Source organism: Poromitra crassiceps (genome assembly GCF_964638095.1).
Source record: "Poromitra crassiceps genome assembly, chromosome: 6".
Taxonomy (NCBI): Eukaryota; Metazoa; Chordata; class Actinopteri; order Beryciformes; family Melamphaidae; genus Poromitra; species Poromitra crassiceps.
The window spans coordinates 41,061,578-41,075,937 of NC_139627.1; the positions used below are offsets into that span (position 1 = coordinate 41,061,578).

Here is a 14,360-nt window from a genome sequence, read left to right on the forward strand (position 1 = left end):
TCCAGTTAGGAATGTAGGCTATTTGTCAGAGGAGGTGGGTCACGGTGTTAGCAGCACTGTGGGGGGGGGGGGGATGGGGGGGGGGGGGGTATGAGATTTACAGACAGGACTGTCATGGTTTAAAAGCATTTACAGAGAGGTGAGGCCGAGCAGCATAGACCCCTATTCATTCATGGGCTGTCCTCACTAATGAAAAAGTCCACACATGAGACGAGCACTGGCTGCGGTTTGATTCAGCCGCAAGTGATTCAATATCAAAGACGAAAACAAGGGGACACGGAAAAAACTACTTTCCAATGTTTTTCCTTCCCTTTCGCTGAGAACACAAACCTCACAAGTACCACGCTCTCAGACTCCGCTGCGCTGACTACTGCACTGCACTGCAGAAATGAATGAGCGAATTTAAAATGTTAAGATTTTTATGACTTTGAAATGTAATAACAAGACCTCGTGGACACACCTTGTTTTTGGCTTCACGTGTCCCCACATAAATAATCCCACTACAAGGCCGATGCTTCCAGAATACATTGGTCAACAGAGCCCCCAGTCCACTCTTCATATTTTAAAGTGTCCGGGGCTAATATTTATGGCTGGGTGTTCCCCTCTGTCTATTGTGCTGTGGCGACAAGTTCCCCAGAAGTGGAGTTAAATGACAATAAATACATCTGTATTTGGAAATGCTATTACATTAATAAATCTAAAGTCGCCATAAAACTGACAACCCATGGCCTACCCATGGGTTTTTCCAACTCGGCAACTCCATGGTCCATTTCCATGTCACACTAATTCACAACGGTGACAATTAAAACTAAGTCTCTGATTTGTCATATAAAAAAAACGCCCAAGGTGCGGGTGTTCATAGCAGCTGCAAGTGCTAAAGTTTTCTCAGCATCACTCCAGTATTCAGAGTGATCAACTTCAAGCTTTCTCAGTATCACTCCAGTATTCAGAGTGATCAACTTCAAGCTTTCTCACTCCAGTATTCAGAGAGTGATCAACTTCAAGCTTTCTCAGTATCACTCCAGTATTCAGAGTGATCAACTTCAAGCTTTCTCACTCCAGTATTCAGAGAGTGATCAACTTCAAGCTTTCTCACTCCAGTATTCAGAGTGATCAACTTAAAGCTTTCTCACTCCAGTATTCAGAGAGTGATCAACTTCAAGCTTTCTCAGTATCACTCCAGTATTCAGAGAGTGATCAACTTCAAGCTTTCTCAGTATCACTCCAGTATTCAGAGAGTGATCAACTTCAAGCTTTCTCACTCCAGTATTCAGAGAGTGATCAACTTCAAGCTTTCTCAGTATCACTCCAGTATTCAGAGTGATCAACTTCAAGCTTTCTCACTCGAGTATTCAGAGAGTGATCAACTTTAAGCTTTCTCACTCCAGTATTCAGAGTGATCAACTTCAAGCTTTCTCAGTATCACTCCAGTATTCAGAGTGATCAACTTTAAGCTTTCTCACTCCAGTATTCAGAGTAGGGATGTTCATCAATTATCGAAAATCGATAATCGATCGTTAAGGATTGGAATCGATCCTGTGGCATTTGGATCGATTTTTTAATTATTAAAAAAAAAAAAAAAAAAAAAAAAAAAAAATTTTTTTTTGACTAGGTTTGGGTGGAATTCGTTACTCCTCGCCCCACTCCATTGCACAGCCGACTAACGTGAGGTGGAGCTTCATATAGTCTCTAGTTTTCTGGCTGGGCACGGGCCTTTGTGCCAACAAAACTGTTTTAAACATGGGAAATTCACACCGGCATGCGCCGGGGACAGCAGTGTTGGAGAGGAGACACATTGAAATAAAGAGTTCATTGAGGAGAACACGTTGTCTTTCGTATTTTCTGCCATAGGCATTCATTTTGTAAAAAAAAAAAAAAAAAAAAATTGAAAAAATTGAAAATTTTCTAAGTATTAATAAAATCGATAATCGATAATTGATCGTTAATTCTCACCGATTATCGATTTTGGAAATTTTTCAAAATGAACATCCCTAATTCAGAGTGATCAACTTCAAGCTTTCTCAGTATCGCTCCAGTATTCAGAGTGATCAACTTCAAGCTTTCTCACTCCAGTATTCAGAGTGATCAACTTCAAGCTTTCTCACTCCAGTATTCAGAGTGATCAACTTCAAGCTTTCTCACTCCAGTATTCAGAGAGTGATCAACTTCAATCTTTCTCAGCATCCCTCCAGTATTCAGAGTGATCAACTTCAAGCTTTCTCACTCCAGTATTCAGAGTGATCAACTTCAAGCTTTCTCACTCCAGTATTCAGAGAGTGATCAACTTCAAGCTTTCTCAGTATCACTCCAGTATTCAGAGAGTGATCAACTTCAAGCTTTCTCAGTATCACTCCAGTATTCAGAGTGATCAACTTCAAGCTTTCTCAGTATCACTCCAGTATTCAGAGTGATCAACTTCAAGCTTTCTCAGTATCACTCCAGTATTCAGAGAGTGATCAACTTCAAGCTTTCTCACTCCAGTATTCAGAGTGATCAACTTCAAGCTTTCGCAGTATCACTCCAGTATTCAGAGTGATCTGCTAAAGTGTTCACAGCATCACTCCAGTATTCAGAGTGATCTGCTACTTTTCTCAGTATCACTCCAGTATTCTGAGAGTGATCTGCTAAAGTGTTCTCAGTATCTCTCCAGTATTCAGAGAGTGATCTCCTAAAGTGTTCTCAGTATCACTCCAGTAATCAGAGAGTGATCTGCTAAGCTTTCTCAGTATCACTCCAGTATTCAGAGAGTGATCTGCTAAAGTGTTCTCAGCATCGCTCCAGTATTCAGAGAGTGATCTGCTAAGCTTTCTCAGCATCACTCCAGTATTCAGAGAGTGATCTGCTAAGCTTTCTCAGTATCACTCCAGTATTCGGAGAGTGATGTGCTAAAGTGTTCTCAGTATCACTCCAGTATTCAGAGAGTGATCTGCTAAAGTGTTCTCAGTATCACTCCAGTATTCAGAGAGTGATCTGCTAAAGTGTTCTCAGTATCACTCCAGTATTCAGAGAGTGATCTGCTAAAGTGTTCACAGTATCACTCCAGTATTCAGAGAGTGATGTGCTAAAGTGTTCTCAGTATCACTCCAGTATTCAGAGAGTGATCTGCTAATGTGTTCTCAGTATTCAGAGAGTGATGATCAACTTCAAGCCAATATGAAAAACAGATTCTTAAATTCCAGCTGCAAAATGTGTCAGGAGAGCAAATTGGCTCTTGTACCATAATCCAAATAAGTAACAGTCCGTATAGATGACTTGATATTAAATATACACGGAGAAATATGAAGGGAAAATCACCAACACAGTAAGCTAAAGTCACTTTGACATACGGCGCAGACGTTTCATTTCCATTAAAATGGAAAGCGTGGCATGTCTTGGTTTCCTTATCGCGTATTAAATGACCCCTGAAGGATGAATGCTTTCCGAGATGAATGAAGAGGTCTGCCGTCTCGATCATCTGAGCGGAGCGGTGGGCTCGCCTCTCGGCCACTCGCCGTAATAAGATCTGGCGGAGGAAGCAGATCCACCTGCAGGCTGTGCTGACTGAGCATGCTCCAGTGTTGTGGCAACAGCACATTACAGCTTATCACATTTAGCACAATTGGGCCCCAGCGTTTAGCAGGAAGGTGACCTCACTGGAGCAGCAGAGCAGTAGCTCAGTGTGTGTATCCTCAGCATGTGGATGAGGTGTGATGCTGGCATTTGGCGGCAGGGCCAGGGGGCAGGGGGGAGGAGAGCCGGGGGGCAGGCGGGAGGGAGGAGGGGGGGGGGGAGAGCCATGTGTTTTTGCAGCTGACCAGACCCCCCATTTCCACATGAAAGGCCTGTTGAGAACACAGTGCATAGGACAGTCCTCACAGAGGATCAACAATTGCCTTCTATTCTTAGACCCCCCAACGCCTGCTCAAGTAACGCCCCCCTATCTTTAACTTTAAAAAAAAGCCCCCCCCCCCCTCTCTCTTTAAACAAATACTTCCTTGTCATTTTCTCCTCACTGGACACACCTGAGGTCAGCCTCCAGACAGTGTGTCTCTGCAGTCAATTACCCAGACTATTAGCTGTTCATTAGAGGCGGGACTTCATCAATTACTCCTCAATCTCCTTTGACTTCGGAGTAAGCTGAGGGCTGATTTTATGCCCCTTGTATAACTCAGGGCAGTGAGATACTCTTGGAATTCTCTCTCGAGACAAATCCCTAAGACTTATAGCAGTTGCCAAGTCGCACTTTAAAAGATGCCCTATATATCAGCAGTTCTCAAGCCTCCTCGGGACACAAAGTGCTGCTGGCTTTCGATCCTACCAGGCAGTTAATTGCAGTTTAATGCATTCATCCTTCATCCAAGGTGTAAATCAAGCACTGATTAGATGCCTGGAATGGGAACCAGCAGGGCTCAGTACTGTGGTGGGTCCTGAGCACTGGTATTGAAAACCACCGCAATCAATGCTCTCAAACGTGAAGTTAACAGATGACAAAGGAGGAGACAATGCGTGCGTTGATCCTTTATAGCCAATTACAGTTTGACAGTGCTTCACAGTGTGTCTCCTGACAATTAAGGATTCATTAATGCACCTAGTGGTTGCAGGGAAAAGAAACGCCTTGCAGATGCAAATGTAGTGAGCGAAAGACAGCCAGCAGATAGCTAGCTGATGAAAAGGAGGAGGGGAGAAGGATCAGTGACCAGTCCTTTCTCTGGGGGTCCTGGGGGAGAACAGTGTGTCCAGTGGAGGGTGAAAAAGAACTTCTGACACCACCACCACACACAGGCTTCCAAAATCAGCCAAAGCACAAAGCTAATTCATTTAGTAAATAACTTCAAGCCTGAACTGCATCACAACAAGTGCTGTGGGAATACTGCTGCTGCAAAATGGACTTGGAAGGCAGTGGCTAGTTAGGTGAGAGAGTAAACATACCATCAAAAAATAATTGGGCAAGTGAGAGGTTCACGCACGCACGCACACGCGCACGCACACACACACACACACACACACACACACACACACACACACACACACACACACACACACACACACACACACACACACACACACACACACACACACACACAATCATGACAGACGCTTTAGTACATCATCACAGTAAGGTAAAGGATCATAATTCATATTCCTGCAATCAGTAGGCTAAGTGAATACAAATTGGCTTTCACTATTTGGCACTCCATCACGAAATCTGTAGGCTATCCATCAACTATCTCGGGATTCTACATTTTATAAAAGCGAATGGAACTTTGTAAGAAACTCAACCCATCATGAGGCTATAACGTCACGTTATGTGTGCGGACATCTAGGCCTGATGCTAACATGTTTTTTTTTCTCTAATCTGGTGAGGTCTAATTTTCCTGTCAATATTATTAACAGCAGAGTCACAGCTGACAAAGTATTTTTCATCCATAGTGACCTGCTCCTGCCTCTTCGCTATAAAGGCTCGCATATTCTTTTTTATATGAAGGCTCGTCTAAAGAGACTAAATGTTAATTGATTAAATAACACAATAATCAGATTGAATATCTCATTCAGAGAGCAGACAGCCAGAAGTTTGGGGGGGGAAGTGAGCCACATGCTCCTACTACCTGAGAGTGTTTGAAGAAGGCAGAGATGCGAGTGATGTGCAGGCTGAGGCATCTCGAAGCGCATCTTGCTCGGTAAATGCTGGCAGTGAAGAAAGACTCGTCCTGCTTCCTCGCAGACACGCTCCCCAGGCTTGTTACGACTATAATCCACAGACACAGGCTCAAACACGCGTTTAGGCTCCTGGAAAACATGGTCCGACGGTTGTGCATTTAATCCCTCCGCAGATCGGACTACACTGCGTGCGGACTCCGCCGGAGAAACTCAAGAAACTTCAATTATACACGGGGGAGGAGCCACGGGCCCAGCCGCCCTGCTATTGGTGGAGCCCGCGGTGACTGACACATACGGTGGGTGTCTAGCAGGTAGGCTGCAGTCCTACACACCATCAAAAGCATGGGGCAGGTTATTCAGTCAGTGTGTGAACGCCAATAATGAGGAGGAGGAAAACCACAAATTATATCAAATCAAATAAATAGAATTATTAAATGGAAACAGATACATGATGACTACAGTTCACCAGACCTTTTTTCACAGCAACCGTTTTGAGGTGGTAAAGCAGAAAGTAAAGCAGGTGAAACCAATAACATTAATGAAGGCCTTGGCACTGGAACACGTGAATGGAATGGAACCATCATTAATGTCATTGGTTACACCTGCTTTACTTCCTGCTTTACCATCTCAAAACGGTTGCTGTGAAAAGGGTCTATAGATGGGGGCGGGGGCATATAGCGTACCTATTTGATATTAGCCTATATCTGGAAATAGGGTTCCAAGTATGAGAAAATAAATAACACAATCATAGACCAAATTGTAGGCTAGTTAAAGGTCATTTACAACATGTGAACATGTATTTCCAACTTTTGGGGTTACAATATGAAGCCTGTCATATTTTGAGTGAGACCTCAGGACTATAGGTTCAAGTTAGTGTTATTAAATGTCATCAGTGTTTTTAGAAACGCATTAATGACATAAGTGCTTATAGGCTATGTCAAATGAAATCATGTGTTTTTTGTTTGTTTGTTTGTTTGTTTGTTTACAGTGGATTAGCCTCCACCTTATAAAATGCAGCAACAATAACAAACCATCTAGAAAGGAAAGCCTATAGTAGCCTATGCATTGATGTACTCTATACTGCAGAAGCATTCGACCTGCTGCCATCTACTGATGACACAAGCCGTCAGAAATGCAGAGCAGACGCAGGTTGTCTGTATCACGCCCTCACACATGGCCTCGGCGCAGCGTGCCAACATCCCAGGGAAGCCCTTTCCTCTATGCAGTTTAACAGTAGCTTGGAAAAACTATTCGACATGGAAAACAATTAAAACCATCCTAAACTAAATTCCTCAAGATGGACTCCCAACTTTTGGCATCATTTCATAGCCTGAGGTACGGAGAAAATATGACATGTAGGAAAAGGTTGAAATCCCTGCGATTTATTGGAGAGAAAGAGTGAGTATTTAATTAGAAAGATCCCTAGAGGGTTTACAAGACACTCCTGCTTTTCTCTGCTCATGGAGTACTTCCCTGAACACCATTACGGCAGCAGCATAATGAACTTTTATAGGTGTTGCTCTTAAACTGTATGCAGAATGGTACTGAAACAGAGACTTACACACCATCATTAGATTTGGCTCAAGTAGCCACATTGCCTTGGGCCGTGATGCACTGTTGCCAAGAAGTAGTCCAGCCCTCGCCTCTCTACTGAAACGCTAATATGCCCATATATATACACGAGTACATCCTTCCTGTGCCAATGACGGGGATCACCTCCTCAAAACTCAGATTTCCATCAGACACCCATGATACCCCATATCATTCATGAATACTGGCTACTTTGTGGCAGTAAGTGGAACACTGTAACGAGAGAATGGCCAGTTGTGGTTCTGTGAAAACAAAGCGTTTTATCATGCAAATCATCCCATGGAGCCATAATGGTGGGATGGATGGGTGTTCATTTCCCTGGTGGTCTCAGACATACAATGTAACTTGTGGTGAGAGATCCCTTGCTACTCTTAAAATATTTAAACGCGGATGTCTGTGTACCTTAAAAACGGTGTAATGGCTTAATTTGTTGGCTTATTACAGCCATGTGTGGTGGGGTTGGGTTTTTATGGTGTGTGGTGAAGGAAACACACTGCCTGTGTGCGGTCCTGATGTCTCCTGCAGCAGCCTGTGGGACACGCATCCCTTCGACGCCATGCTTTCATTGACTGGGAAAGGCCTCTGCCAATAGTGAACTCAGGCTATAAAGCGGTCTTGAGAGGATGCGTCTGTCTGAGCAGAGGAGGGACTTAATTCCGGCTCCCACCTACGTCACTGCTTTAAACTCACGCAAGAATCAGGGTGAGTCTCCATTAGCAACTTGTGTTTACTTAGGTAAATAAACCTGCGTGACTCACCATCCAACAAGGTGTTTACATATTGTTACGTTTTACAGAAGAAAACGGAATGTGAAGATAGGATCCCAAAACGTCCTTTTAAAACCCCCGTAATCCGCAATCCCCTCGGCACACCCTGACCCCGCACCCCTAAACACTCCCTCTATCCACTCTGCACACCCTGACCCCGCACCCCTAAACACTCCCTCTATCCACCCTGCACACCCTGACCCCAGCACCCCTAAACACTCCCTATATCCACTCTGCACACCCTGACCCCAGCACCCCTAAACACTCCCTCTATCCACTCTGCACACCCTGCTGATCCCAGCACCCCTAAACACTCCCTCTCTATCACCTCTGCACACCCTGACCCCAGCACCCAAACACTCCCTCTATCCCCTCTGCACACCCTGACCCCAGCACCCCTAAACACTCCCTCTATCCCCTCTGCACACCCTGACCCCGCACCCCTAAACACTCCCTCTATCCACCCTGCACACCCTGACCCCAGCACCCCTAAACACTCCCTATATCCACTCTGCACACCCTGACCCCAGCACCCCTAAACACTCCCTCTATCCACTCTGCACAACCTGCTGACCCCGCACCCCTAAACACTCCCTCTATCCCCTCTGCACACCCTGAACCCGCACCCCTAAACACTCCCTCTATCCACTCTGCACACCCTGCTGACCCCGCACCCCTAAACACTCCCTCTATCCCCTCTGCACACCCTGACCCCAACACCCAAACACTCCCTCTATCCCCTCTGCACTAGCCTGGGTAAACCCAGCCCCCACGTGACCTGCTCTCAGAGTTCCCAGTCACTACGTAGTGACTGCGAACAGGTCTGAGAGCAGGTCACGTGGGGGCTGGGTTTACCCAGGCTACCTCTGCACACCCTGACCCCAGCACCCCTAACACTCCCTCTATCCACTCTGCACACCCTGCTGACCCCAGCACCCCTAAACACTCCCTCTATCCACTCTGCACACCCTGACCCCAACACTCCCTCTATCCACTCTGTACACCCTGACCCCAGCACCCCTAAACACTCCTTCTATCCCCTCTGCACACCCTGACCCCAGCACCCCTAAACACTCCCTCTATCCCCTCTGCACACCCTGACCCCAACACCCCTAAACACTCCCTCTCTATCCACTCTGCACACCCTGACCCCAGCACCCCTAACACTCCCTCTATCCACTCTGCACACCCTGACCCCAGCACCCCTAAACACTCCCTCTATCCCCTCTGCACACCCTGACCCCAGCACCCATAAACACTCCCTCTATCCACTCTGCACACCCTGACCCCAGCACCCATAAACACTCCCTCTATCCACTCTGCACACCCTGACCCAGCACCCCTAAACACTCCCTCTATCCACTCTGCACACCCTGCTGACCCCAGCACCCCTAAACACTCCCTCTATCCACTCTGCACACCCTGACCCCAGCACCCCTAAACACTCCCTCTATCCCCTCTGCACACCCTGACCCCAGCACCCCTAAACATTCCCTCTATCCCCTCTGCACACCCTGACCCCAGCACCCAAACACTCCCTCTATCCCCTCTGCACACCCTGACCCCAGCACCCCTAAACACTCCCTCTATCCCCTCTGCACACCCTGACCCCAGCACCCCTAAACACTCCCTCTGTCCACTCTGCACACCCTGACCCCAGCACCCCTAAACACTCCCTCTATCCCCTCTGCACACCCTGACCCCAGCACCCCTAAACACTCCCTCTATCCACTCTGCACACCCTGACCCCAGCACCCCTAAACACTCCCTCTCTATCCACTCTGCACACCCTGACCCCAGCATCCCTAACACTCCCTCTATCCACTCTGCACACCCTGACCCCAACACCCCTAAACACTCCCTCTATCCTCTCTGCACACCCTGACACCAACACCCCTAAACACTCCCTCTATCCTCTCTGCACACCCTGACCCCAGCACCCCTAAACACTCCCTCTATCCCCTCTGCACACCCTGACCCCAACACCCCTAAACACTCCCTCTATCCACTCTGCACACCCTGACCCCAGCACCCCTAAACACTCCCTCTATCCCCTCTGCACACCCTGACCCCAGCACCCCTAACACTCCCTCTATCCCCTCTGCACACCCTGACCCCAACACCCCTAAACACTCCCTCTATCCCCTCTGCACACCCTGACCCCAACACCCCTAAACACTCCCTCTCTATCCACTCTGCACACCCTGACCCCAGCACCCCTAACACTTCTCTATCCACTCTGCACACCCTGACCCCAGCACCCAAACACTCCCTCTGTCCCCTCTGCACACCCTGCTGACCCCAGCACCCCTAAACACTCCCTCTATCCACTCTGCACACCCTGACCCCAGCACCCCTAAACACTCCCTCTATCCCCTCTGCACACCCTGACCCCAGCACCCCTAAACATTCCCTCTATCCCCTCTGCACACCCTGACCCCAGCACCCAAACACTCCCTCTATCCCCTCTGCACACCCTGACCCCAGCACCACTAAACACTCCCTCTATCCCCTCTGGACACCCTGACCCCAGCACCCCTAACACTCCCTCTATCCACTCTGCACACCCTGACCCCAGCACCCCTAACACTCCCTCTATCCACTCTGCACACCCTGACCCCAACACCCCTAAACACTCCCTCTATCCTCTCTGCACACCCTGACCCCAACACCCCTAAACACTCCCTCTATCCCCTCTGCACACCCTGACCCCAACACCCCTAACACTCCCTCTATCCCCTCTGCACACCCTGACCCCAACACCCCTAAACACTCCCTCTATCCACTCTGCACACCCTGACCCCAGCACCCCTAAACACTCCCTCTATCCCCTCTGCACACCCTGACCCCAGCACCCCTAACACTCCCTCTATCCCCTCTGCACACCCTGACCCCAACACCCCTAAACACTCCCTCTATCCCCTCTGCACACCCTGACCCCAACACCCCTAAACACTCCCTCTCTATCCACTCTGCACACCCTGACCCCAGCACCCCTAACACTCCCTCTATCCACTCTGCACACCCTGACCCCAGCACCCCTAAACACTCCCTCTATCCTCTCTGCACACCGTGACCCCAACACCCCTAAACACTCCCTCTATCCCCTCTGCACACCCTGACCCCAACACCCCTAAACACTCCCTCTCTATCCACTCTGCACACCCTGACCCCAGCACCCCTAAACACTCCCTCTATCCCCTCTGCACACCCTGACCCCAGCACCCCAATCACCCCCTTTTTGTGTAGAATAGCCATACTGTTGAATGTTTTGGTAGCATCTCGGCAGGCTGAACTGCCAACTCTGTAACATATAGGCTACACCACACTCGACTTCACCACAGACTATATTGGTTGTAGCTGCTGCAGTATTACACCCCGCATTAAATCAAAGAATGCCTGCGGTGATTGGCTGTGAGCAAAACCACACAAGTACTTGGTACTGGGTTATTTCGGTTACCGATACCCAGCCCCAGCAAATATTGACCTAAAGTTTATCTGATAAATGGGAATTGAGGGTTTTAATTTGCGTACGATACTCGTGTGATTGTTCCATATCTAAGCTGAGGGTTACATGAAGGTCCTTGGGTACACTGCAGCCTCCAAGCTCTCTCTTTAGATCTCTTGAGAAGATCACTGCTGCTGTGGCAACGGACCTGCTGCAGCCCCGAAGGTTGCAAAAATGTGGGCTTTTGTCACACGAACGGACAAAAGGCGTTCCAAAAGATAACACGCACAGTATCAGCTTTCAGCCTGCATGCAGCTGAGAAAGAAGCTACATGGCAATCAAACACGTTGGTATCTTTGATCCTTAAAGCTGCAGGTGGACTCATTGTTCACACCTGTGATGAGAGGCCACTCGGATCAGGGAGACAATACGCTTTGTTATGAACACTAGCAAACAAAATACAAGGACACTAGTTCAAATGGAGGCCAAAATCCAAACCTGATAGCTTCCAGTATTACAAGCTGCTAGTGTAACATAGACATTATAATAGATGCTCACACACCTATGACTTAAAGTGGTGTGATGATTCAGTTCATTTCAACAATCCAGATGACCTTTTGTGACATTCTTCATCATTCTGCGAATTGATGAAGTTTCCTGCTTGAGGCAAATCGGCAGCCAACCTAATTTAACAAGTGTATCACCTCTTGCCATTGGCAGAGTCTTTGACGTGGTAAAATAAAAAAAATATTTTAAAGGAACAGGAACAAATTCTGTCATCATCTACTCATCCTCACCCCCAAAATGTTCTTGTTTTGTGAACTGTCCCTTTAAGGCTGAATAATATGCAAATTAATTGTTAAATTGGAAATTTTTACAGTGGTTCTTTTTGCTGTCATGAAAGCTTTTTGTGGACTTTGACTTGCCCTGGATGTAGTTACCGGTATATGACAAAAAAAATTACTAGCAAGTCAATGTTGCCAGTGGTAAAATGTCAGTGTTACTGTTACCTGCCTCTATTTGATATCTATTGTAATGATACCATCGCTGGTGCTTCCTCTTGGAGACACACATCGAGTTTGTCCTTTCCAAAGATAACTCATCTTGTTTCACAATACTGTTTTCAAGAAAACTGGTTGATTTACACTGAAAATTAAGTCAATTATCTCATTCCACTGGCAGATTTTATTCAATGTGAACAATTTTGAGATATCTTCTTCTTCTTCTTCTTCTTCTTCTTCTTCTTCTTCTTCTTCTTCTTCTTCTTCTTCTTCTTCTTCTTCTTCTTCTGTCTTTCTTTCCCCCCCCCCCCTTCCCCCCCAGTGGGTATTGATGTCTGTCTGCCACCAGGGCGAATGATTTGCAAGAACAATAATGTTGACTACAAATGAGTTTGGCTGTGGGTATTTCCTGCAGATGGAATTAGATGCTGATATTGATCTATGATTGATGATGTGGATTTGGATGTGCAATCCATCCATGCATTGTTTCTATACACGATATAAACCTCACACCATTACCTGACATGAGTCTTTTATTTTGAGTTTCATTATGTAGGCTATGTCCTATGATGTGGTGTACTGTGATTCAACCAATTACCAAAGATTTAAATGAATAAGTGCATGATTATGCCTTAAAGCTGTTATAATATGTGCGTCTTTCTGTCTGTCTCACGGATACAAGCTCTCAACCTTACACTCACTCTTTTGTTTATTCATAATTATATTTCAGGACTATTCACTGGGTGTGTTCACGAGAATTTACAACATCCCCTGTGAAAATATTTACTTTATATACGAGGCTGGGAAACTTAGTGTGGAGAAGTTCTAAATAGATGTCCGTGGAATATTTCATGGAATATTTCACCTCCTCCCAAAACAATACAGCGTTGTGCCATGGTGGAGTCAACTACAAGCCAAACCTTCTCGTCACTGCTCGGATAGTTATATGCTGTGCTCAGTTTAGTCAGCAATGGTTGACTGATACCTGAATATCCCTCAGTGGGTCTTTTTACTGGGTGGGCTGATGTTTATGTTTTAGAGTCTGTGCACACTCAAAAGACACCAGAAGAGGAGCAGGAGAGAGGAGAGAGTTGCCTAACATAATTTATTCAAACCCATGCAATCACAGTAAATAGACAGTACTGCAAGTAAGTATACTTCGGCTGTCTTTTCCAAATAATGGTAGGTAGATTTAGGCTTATCAATAAGCTGTATACCACTTTTACACCACTAGATGGCAATGTTGCCACAGACAAATTTTAAGCACAGACCCCATCCTGTAATTCCCCCCTCTCCCTCTCCCTCTCCCTCTCCCTCTCCCTCTCCCTCTCCCTCTCCCTCTCCCTCTCCCTCTCCCTCTCCCTCTCCCTCTCCCTCTCCCTCTCTCCCTCCCCCTCCCTCCTGCCCCCTCTCTCCCCCTCTCTCTCTCTCTCTCTCCCTCTCTCTCTCTTTCTCTCTCAATTCAATTCAATTCAAAGGGCTTTATTGGCATGATAAGGTGCATCTTACATTGCCAAAGCATACATTAGCAACACTTAGCAGTTACAAAGAATCAAAAACAGAAAACAAGACATTTTGTTACCCAGTAACATAAATCACCAAATCTGAAGATATTCAAAAAGGAAGATAAAAGAAAATTAAATGGAATGTGATAGTATAGAGTACAATAGAAGACCATTGTTGACCGGGATCTATTCAGAATAATAACAGAACTGTAATAAATAGGCAGTTAAATGGTGATAGTGCAAAATAGTGAGCAATTACAGTATATTAACAAAAATTCACAGAATCTGTAAATAACCGTTGTTATTTTGAAATCTTCAGAAGAGAGTGAAAAACAAAACAAAGCAAAAAAGAATAAAATATAATAGAATAAGATAGAATAGAATAAAATATTAATATAATATAAGCAATAAG

General features: G+C 46.2%; 1 protein-coding gene across 1 annotated transcript in view; it reads right to left on the reverse strand.

Annotated features, from left to right (window-relative positions):
* The window catches only part of anos1 (anosmin 1), a gene marked incomplete at its 5' end in the record, with an annotated part of 50,274 nt that extends 44,497 nt beyond the window's left edge, over positions 1-5,777 (reverse strand). Inside the window, one exon of the mRNA XM_083638364.1 lies at positions 5,586-5,777. Coding sequence (XP_083494490.1) covers positions 5,586-5,777 — 192 coding nt within the window. The remainder of the gene's footprint in view (positions 1-5,585) is intronic.
* Between the last annotated feature and the right edge of the window lie 8,583 nt (positions 5,778-14,360).